Here is a 9,823-nt window from a genome sequence, read left to right on the forward strand (position 1 = left end):
AATTTTAAGCAAAAACATTGCTTAAAAGAAAATGTTTGTCTGAAACAAATCAAGCCTACTCTGAAATATGTTGGATTACCATACATTAAATCATGCTGATGTTTATATTTTTCTTTCTCAAAACTTACTCTACTGGTGAGAAAAACCAATCATAAAATACCAAGTTAATGTATTGACTAGAACAGAAATTGAAAACGATTTTTAAAATTAAGTCAAACAAAAGAAATGCACAATTTCCCTAGCAAAGTTAATATTTCTTAGGCCTAATTTGTCATTGGAGAAAAGAGATCTTGGTCTGAAAGGCATAATTGATTCGCATGATATTTACTTAAGCTAAAAAGTATAATTAAGAGTCTAATTTTTCACATAATAAAACTCAATACCTATTTATGAACACAGTAATAATATACACATTTGATTAAATGATAAGCTGAGTCTAATGCCTGCCCCCAACAAGTTTCATAATCTGAGAGTAGAAAGAATAGTAGATAGTAAAATATATGAGGATCAATACTAAGCAGAATATAGTAAGAGTCATGAGAGAAGTAACAAAGTCCTTTTGAAGAAAGGAAGAGATTGAATCCCGCTACAATGTATAGAAATACACTGCAGAGCATGGGGCTTTCAAGGGAGGATGGGAAGGGTGGGTCTGATTACATATCCTTATAATCTCTCAGGTGTTGTTATCCTTGTTGTTAGGTGCTGTCAAGTCAATTTTCGACTCTTAGCAATTCCATGTGACAGAGTTGAACTGCTCCACTGGGTTTCCTAGGCTGTAATCTTCCCGGGAGCAGATTGCCAGGTCTTTCTCCCGCAGAGCCACTGGGTGGGTTCAAACCACCCACCTTTTGGTTAGCAGCCAAGCACTTAACGTTGCACTGCCAGGGCTCCTTATCTCTCAGGTACTCACAGGCAAATTAAAGAAAAAGAGCATTTGCCTTCTTAATAGAAATATCAGTTAGAAGCCTACCTAACTTCTGTGTTGAAGAAACATCTCACCAACTATAATTAATGTCTTCAAAGATTAGAGAGAAAAGTCTTCTAAATGAATTCCACGTAACTTGGGTGTATGTGGGGATTACAATGCAAGCTCTGCAGTGTCAGCCTACTGGGTTCGTATACAGTTTGCCGTAATCAGTTACACAACCTTGGGCAAGTTATTTAATCCTTCTTGCCCCAGTCTTCTCATCTCTAAAACGGAGAAATTATTATACCTCCTGGTATTATAAATTATTATTATTAAAATAATAAATTGGTTTTTGTGCATATTAAAAGAGAAATTGTATGTAAAACACTGAGCAAAACTCCAAGCACATGGCAAAAGTTTACTAAATAATGGGTATAATCATTGTTGTCATTATCAAATATAAATTTCCACACTTTATTAAAAGGTAACACAAGTCAAACACTTTATAGCATGTCATTAAATGAGAAAAATAAAAGAAAATAGATAATTTGAAATTTGGCAGAAAGTAACAAAAAGAGCAAAGGCAGAGGGGCAATGTAGTGAACCCACCAGTAAAGTATGTAGGGAGTAGTTCAGTTAGCATAAACAGGAGCCCAAGAGAATGCTATAAAGTGGACCAGAATCTGAAAGACTTTGAATTCTAGAATCACACACCTACTTTGTACTTTCATTAGGAGAGAGGCAACTAGTGAAGGTTTTGAACAGGGAAGGAATGTGTCAGGAGCTATTCTACAAAGCTTAATTTAACCTCAAGTGTTAGCATTTGGCTGCTAACCAAAAGGTTGGAGGTGCAAGTCCACCCAGAGGCACCTCAGAAGAAAAACCTGGCAATCTACTTTGAAAAAATCAGCCATGCAATGTGACACAGTTCTACTCTGATATATATGGGGTCACCATGAGTCAGAATCTACTCAGTGGCAACTGGTTTTTGGATTCAAACATACTAACAACTATGAAAATGGCGCAGAAACTGGACAACGTTTCATTTTGTTATACATAAGGTCGCCATGAGTCATAGCTGACACCACAGCAACTAACAACAACATGTAGAATTCACTGGAACTGAAGCAGACTTCGCTTCCTTTTTTTTCCCCTGCCTGCCCTTAGCCCTCTGATCTGCTATTCTATCTGCTAACTCCCTACTCATCTTTCAAAGTCCATTTCAACTGCTACCTTCTCTCTGAAGCATTCTCCAATCTCCACAGTCAGAATTAATATTTCCTTCCTCTGTATTCCCATTATACTTTATTTTACCACCATGATGGTATTCATCACAATGTATCATGGTTAATTGTAGATATTTCTGTCTCTCTTGCTATGTTGCAATTTTTCTGAGAGCAAGGATTTCATCTCATTCATCTTGGTAATCTCAGCCCCTAGCACAGTGCTTGTCATAATAAATAAAAGCTGAATTAAGCCTTTTGATGATTTAAAGGCAGGACATAAGTATGTATGTAGTAGATTAGTATAAGTATGTAGATGATTGCAATAGTCCTATTAAGAGTTAGTTAGTAAACCCTGAATTACAGACATAGCAGTGTGAAAGGAAAGGTATAAGTAGACACATGAGACATTATGAAGGTGCAATCTACAGTTGCACTGTCCAGACAGTAGCCACTTGCCTCCTGTGGCCACTGAGCACTTGAAAGGTGACTCATTTGAAGGAAATGTGTTGTAAGTATAAACTACATGTTGGATTTCAAAGATATTGTATAAAAATGTAAAATATCTCATTAAATAATTTTATATTAATTACACGTTGAAATGACAATATTTTGGATATATTTGGTTAAATATATTATTAAAATTAGTTTCTCCTGTTTCCTTTTACCATTTTAAGTTAGAAAACAAAAAATGTATATGTGGCGTGCATTATATTTTTATTGGACAGCGCTCATCTAGAGGACTTAGAAATTAACTAGATGTGTAAATAAGAGGGAGTTACAGGGTGGTGTCAACAGTTAGAAAGGTTGGTGGTTCAAGTCCACTCAGAGGCATCTTGGAAGAAAAACCTGGTGATCTACTTCTGAGAAATCAGCCACTGAAATCCCTATAGAGCACAGTTCTACTCTGACAAATGTGGCGTCACCATGAATCCCCATCAACTCAACAGAAACTGTTTTGTTTTGTTTTTGTTTTTGTGATACAGAGAAAAGAAAGAATCCTAGATTTTGAGCCCAGATAACTAGAAAAAAAAGTCATGCTTTAAGAGAAATATGGCACTTGAGAAGCTGGCTCAGCCATTTTGCCCTCTCTTTCACAAAACAAACAAGAAATTAAAACAAACATTTTTTAGTTGATAAACATAATGGTAAAGTATGTTCTTATTTGAAAGCCTGTATTTTCACATTTACAGAATCTGTTTTGGAGACCATCCACATTTTTAGTAGGCTGCTCTGTATCATGAGAGATCATCAAGATCAGATCAACTCAATCCTAAGTGGGAACCCAAAAATCTGGAGGTGAGCGAGACAAACCTCAGTGCAAAATCTAATTAATCTCATGGGTTCTGTAAAAACAGCATAAAACTCTGCAGCTTCTGGATCAAAATGGGACAAATCGACGGGGCACAGAGGCAACTCGCTGGACTGTGTGTGCCACCACGCCTTGTCATTTGGTCCCACTGATCGTTCCCTAGAGATGGGGATCACAGAAGCCAGGGATCCTGTTGCTCTATACATTCGCAGAGGAACAGGTGGTGGGCCACAAGGATGCCATACTATTTTTTTGCCTTTTACCTCTTACTTTCCTTTTAAGAATATTTGAAGGATGCTTTGGGGGTGGTAATCATAAAATGAAAAAGTGAATTTAATGTGTAAATTAGTCATAAGTCTCATCTCTCCTTAAATGAATCTTCTCTAGAATTACGTATTTTTGCACAAATTAATGCGTGTCTTCTACATTTGTTTTCCAACCATGTCCTCCCCGCCCCCAGGAGGCATTTTCCTAAGTGCACTATGCTAATTTTTTTTTTTTTTTTTAAATAGCAACATGTGGAAGAGGATTGGCATGGAGGCACTTAGGAAAATACCTTGGGTGGGGGAGGGTGCAATTGGCAAACAAATGTAGAAGGTGCTTATTATTTCAGTGAAAATACAATAAACAAAATAAGCCTAAGTACTAAAGCAAAAGTGTACGACTCTTCCCACTGAGCTAATTTTACTCTGTACTCCAGGACCCAGGAGGTAGAGACAAATTCAAGAGATATTTATCAGGCTATTAAAGTCATATGAGAAGATAACTACATCTTGAATAGAAAAACAAGTGTCAAAATTCAAGCCTTTTGCGATAGCTAGATTTAGGGGCTAAAGACCAAGCAGAGCCACAAAGGAGCAGGATAAGAGGTAAAAGGAGATAGTAAAGAACCATAAGGGTAGAGGGTCATGGAAACCAAGAGACGAAAGTTTCAAGGAAGTGGCAATAAATAGTATAAAATACTACTATAAAGAAAAAGCATGAGAAATAGAAAATACAAACTAACATAGTGGAAGTAAGCCTAATATATCCCTTTACAAAATAAATATAATTGGGCTAAAGTCAGTTATTAAAGGAACAGAGATTCTAAGATTGAATTAAACATAACCATAACTATCCAAATGCTGCCTAGACACATTTAAAGCCTAAACCTAAAGCCATAAAAAGGCTGAAAGTAAAGGATTACATATATGTGTGCATGTGTGTGTGTGTTTAAAACATTTAAGACGCACATACCAGTTAAATACTAATCAAAAGAAAATATAAAGTACTATTAACAAAATAAGTGTAAGGCAAAAAAGTAGTAAGTGATAAAGAGAATCATTTTTTGATAACAAAAGAACACTTCACCAGTAAAATAGTGTAATCCTAAACCTGTGAGGATATAACAAGATATTCTCAACATTTATAAAAAGAACCTGACATAATTACAAGGAGATAATTATAAATTCATAATCATGGAGAATGATTTTTCTTTATAACTCAGAAACTGAGAGTCCAAGCAGATAAAAAAAATTTTAAGGATAAATAAATTTGAGCAACATAATTATTAGCTATTGGACATTTATAGAATCTGGTACCTATCATTTAGAAAATCACATTCATTCCAAAACTGACCATATATTAGCCCATAAACCAAGTCTCTACAAATATCTAAGAATCAAAATCATACAGAACAAAAATAAGATGCTTTTAAAAGTAACATTCAGTGAACATAAAAGGAGTTTTTAGAATTAAAACAAGGTGGCTCAAGAAAAAAACTTCAGAAGCTGTGAAAGATAAAATTGTAGAAATTTTTCATAATGTAAACAAAAAAACAAAGAAGTATAAAATAGAACAGGAAATCTAAGATGATTAGAGAATCATTCTAGTAGTTCAACATCCCCCAAATAAGGGTTCCAAAAAGAGAGAATAGAGATTTAAAAAAAAACACCAGGTCAGACTGGAACCCACTGAAGCAAGAGATCTGTCCAAACCAGGATGCCTGTGGACACCACACTGTGTTTCTAACTTGATGACACAATGCCCAGGGAGTCTGGCTATACTCTTAATTCTACTTTACTTGTCAGGACCATAAGATGGAGAAATTGCTGCTCTCTTCTCCATGCCCAAGGTCAGAATCCCACTCCCCTCAACATGTTCCTGCTGGACATTCAGGATCTGGCCCACACCAGGATCTCTGATTTTGGTGAGCTCCAAGTTTCCTAGGACACACTCACCACCATGCCTCTCTGACTTCCCCAAAAGGGGCTCTTAAAACTGTCAAGGAAGCTGAACCCAGACTCTGATCCAAAGATTCCATTTGCCTTATTTTGTCCTAGAAATACTATCGTTTCATTACAGTCTTAGATTTGAGCTTGTTTCTGAAATTTTTATACATATAAGTGACTGGACTCTAAAGAGAAGCAGGGACATAGTTAACACAGAAATCAGTATGGTTGTTGCTCAAAGGAAGGAGTGAGAGGATGTGTCGGGCCAGGAAATAGATGGCTTTGAATATGGTAGTAACATTCTACCTAGTTAAGACATAGTGGTATGTACATGGGTGTCTGCTCTGTTACTGTTGTTTAAACTATACATATACATTCTTCTGGTTTATGAGACATTTAATTTTTTTTTAAAGTGTGACCAGATAAAGTTTATTCCAGTAGTGTATTTAACATCAGAATATCAAATGCTTCCACCAAGTGTTTGAGGATGATGAGGAAGTCACTGTTTTCACTAATTGGCAACCATGACCCTCAAGAGAGTATTTCATTGTCTGGTCGAGACCAATGCCAGCATGGAAAGAGCTCAAAAATAAGTTAATGTGTGTGGTAGATTCTATTGTTGTTTCATATATTCACCACCCCTCTCTGTGAGAGGATTATACATTCCACTCCATGGCTGTCAGGCCGAGCAGAAATGACAGTGCCATTCCTGAGTGGAAGCTTTAAAAGCCATTCCATGGTTTTGTTGCCTGTGAGGCCTATACACCCCAGACAGGGGCTGTTCTTCAATCTAGGTCCCAGAATTGCAGCTGGCCAACAACAGGTGTTGGTGTGAGCAAGAAATAAACATTTGTTAGTAAGCTGGGTTGCTTGAGGTTGTCTGTTAGACTGAACTATAACAAACTGCTCCTCAGAGAACTTTGCAGTACAGGAAAGGAGAAGACAAAAATCTAAGGCTATAGCACGTGAGGAAAGTAGTTGGTTACTCTATGTAAGGCGTGCGTATATTGAGAGGCAGAGAGAGTATTTTGAGAGGGTATGTTAGAGAAAGAATGAAAATCCAAAATGGAGAGGAGAATGACTGACAGTGCATGGTGCCACTGACAGTGGAAGAAGATAAGATCAAGAACACAGCGTGAAGGTGAGTCTCAGAGATGAGAGATCCAAGGCTTTTTCAGAGACAGTAACAAAGGAAGAGAGAAATGATGAAAATAGAGTTGAAACAGAGGAAACTTGAACAAGCACAAAGATGATAGTCCCAATCTTTTGAGAAAGTTAGAGCTGCTGGGAGTGAGATGTGGACATGGCTGTTTGGGGCACTGGAGAGTGAGGTCAGTTTTGTAAAGCCAGCATGCATAGTCTTCACAAATGTTGGTCCATTACTCCCTGATTCTCAATCAGGGACATGCTGACCCAGCTATCTTGTAATAATAACAAAAGTTACATACAATTACTATTGGTTTTAATAAAAATTAAGAGAACTTTTGCCTTCTTACTTGCCCATATCTGTATGAAAATATACAGCCTGTACCTGTACGAAGACTAACTGGCCTTAGAATTATTTTCTTTACTAGTATTCTGACAAACCGAGTTGAACAAAATACAATACTTTCAAAGAATATTGAAAGAAATTTTCCCTAAGTATTACATACTTATTTGCTGTACATTATTAAAAATAAACTTCAATAAGGTATTTTATGTTGTTTTAAATGTTAAGACAACATGTGATTGAATGGGAAAACTAAAGGAAATAGATGATTTGTGAATTGGTATAGTTCAAACTAAATTTGGCTATAAGATCTACTAAATCTTTTATTATTGGATGCGTTAAATTACTCAACTGAAGTACTCAAATCCTTGGTTTCAGATCCACTAAAGTTTACAATTACATTTATGAAACTATTAACTATTATATTTTTTTTAAACAAGGCATTTTGCATGTGATTTCCCCAAATTACTTTACTGTATCTCTAGAAATCTAATAATGAAATGTAGTCTCTGATAACTTAATAAAAGAAAACATTGATTCCATAATCACCCTGGTAAAGAGAGGTTCTAAGCCATCTGGAGCAGTGGTTGGACGAAATCTTCTCCTTCTCCATGTTTCAGCTCTATTCTCCCTTGTGAATTTTCCATCTGGGGGAGGAGGTGGAGGACGAATAGGCATCATGTAATTGTTAATATTCGGAAGTTGATATAGATTTGTTCCCTGTGAATTTTCCATGGAGCTTCTGAACTTCATCACTGCCTTCTTGCCCTGTAATCATATTTCATGACGTAAGAACCAAAAAAACAGAAGCAGTAACCTAATATAATTCAAAATTAAAGCCAAGCCTCTATGATTGACATTGCATGCAAACACAACTGATATCAATAGGCAAACTGAAAACACTCCACTTGGGTCAGCTGAAAAATGGCCTATTGTAGTATCTACAACAATATGAATTTTCATGAATTTCTAACCTTATTTAAGTGTATTTTTAAACCAAACATACAGTTATGAGACTTTTTACATTACTTTTGAGATTTTCCCTAAACAATCTGTTAAGTATAGGGGGACCTAGTAAAATCACAAATTACTTTGAAGCAGGGCTGGAGAGTTCACCTAGCAGTGGGGAGGTTGTACTTTTTCATATTCTGATTTCACCTATCCAAATGCTAGAATACCCAGGGTGGCAAAGCTGTCAACAAATTGCTAATCATACACTGTTTAGGGTAAATTATTATAACTTTTATGGAGGGAAAATTGGAATAGTTATCAAAATTGTAAGATGCATACCCTTTGACCCAGAAATTCTACTTGTAGGAATAAAAATCCTACACTGATAAATTCACAAGAACATTAATATAAATGTACAAGGATATATATATATAAACACACACAACACACACACACACACACACGTATTACAAATTTAGTTGAACCATCAAAAAATATAACATCCTAAAAGTCAATAAATAGGAGACTATGTAGCTAAATTTTGCTTTGCTCATGTAATAAATTTTTGCTAGGCTTTAAAAAGAGTAATGCAAATCTATTCACCTGACATGAAAAGGTCCATGTGGCATGGTCACACATTTCTTTTAAATAATTCATATGTGTATTTTGATAAAGGCAGAGATGACTGGAAGACTTTGAACTGAGGGCTGCTTCTGAGGATTTAGAATATTGGGCCGATGTCATTTCCCATTTTACATACCCTCATGTTGTTTGAATGTTTAATCAACATGCATTATCTTAATGATTAAAAACCATGAAAGGTATAATCAATAATTATATTAAAAATTTCTGGCATATGTTAGTCCCTGAATTATTAAAAAATTGTTAATTTTTGTGTATCTGAAGTAGTTCCCAAACTTTAAGGCATCTCTGAGCATTTTTATACATTTTTCAGTATGGAGAATTTATTTGCCTGGGTTTTTATTTTCTTTAATTTCTAATTAATTTTTGGCCAATTTAATCCTTATTTTGAGGTGTTTAATAATAAAAAGTTATCTTTAGAAAAGAGAATTAATTCTCTAAACGTTGTTGTTGTTGTTAGGTGCCATCGAGTCAGTTCTGAACCATAGAGACCCTATGGACAACAGAATGAAACACTGCCCTGTCCTACACTGTTTTCACAATTATTGTTATGCTTGAGCCCATTGTTGCAGCCACTGCGTCAATCTACCTCTTTGAGGGTCTTCCTCTTTCTCACTGACCCTCTACTTTACCAAGCGTGATGTCCTTCTCCAGGGACTGATTCCTCTTGATACTATGTCCAAAGTATGTGAGACATAGTCTCACCATCCTTGCTTCTCAGGAGCATTCTGGCTATACTTCTTCCAAGACAGATTTGTTTGTTCTTTGGGCAGTCCGTGGTATATTCAACATTCTTCTCCAACACCATAATTCAAAGGCTTCAGTTCTTCTTTGGTCTTCCTTATTCATTGTCCAGCTTTCGCATGCATATGAGGCTATTGAAAACACCATGGCTTGGGTCAGGCGCACCTTAGTCTTCAAGGTGACATCTTTGCTTTACAACATTTTAAAGAGGTCTTTTACAGTAGATTTTCCCAATGCAATGAGTTGTTTGATTTCTTGAATGCTGCTTCCATGGGTGTTGATTGTGGATCCAAGTAAAATGAAATCCTTGACAACTTCAATCTTTTCTCTGTTTATCATGATGTT

The 9,823-nt window shown here is 36.0% G+C and overlaps 1 protein-coding gene across 1 annotated transcript in view; it reads right to left on the reverse strand.

Moving 5' to 3' along the window:
• Nucleotides 1-9,823, reverse strand: part of ERICH3 (glutamate rich 3) — a 117,248-nt gene that overhangs the window by 76,883 nt on the left and 30,542 nt on the right. The window contains 1 exon segment of the mRNA XM_004369136.1: nt 7,691-7,909. Coding sequence (XP_004369193.1) covers nt 7,691-7,909 — 219 coding nt within the window.

This window comes from Trichechus manatus, unplaced genomic scaffold, assembly GCF_000243295.1.
Source record: "Trichechus manatus latirostris isolate Lorelei unplaced genomic scaffold, TriManLat1.0 scaffold00003, whole genome shotgun sequence".
Classification (NCBI taxonomy): Eukaryota; Metazoa; Chordata; class Mammalia; order Sirenia; family Trichechidae; genus Trichechus; species Trichechus manatus.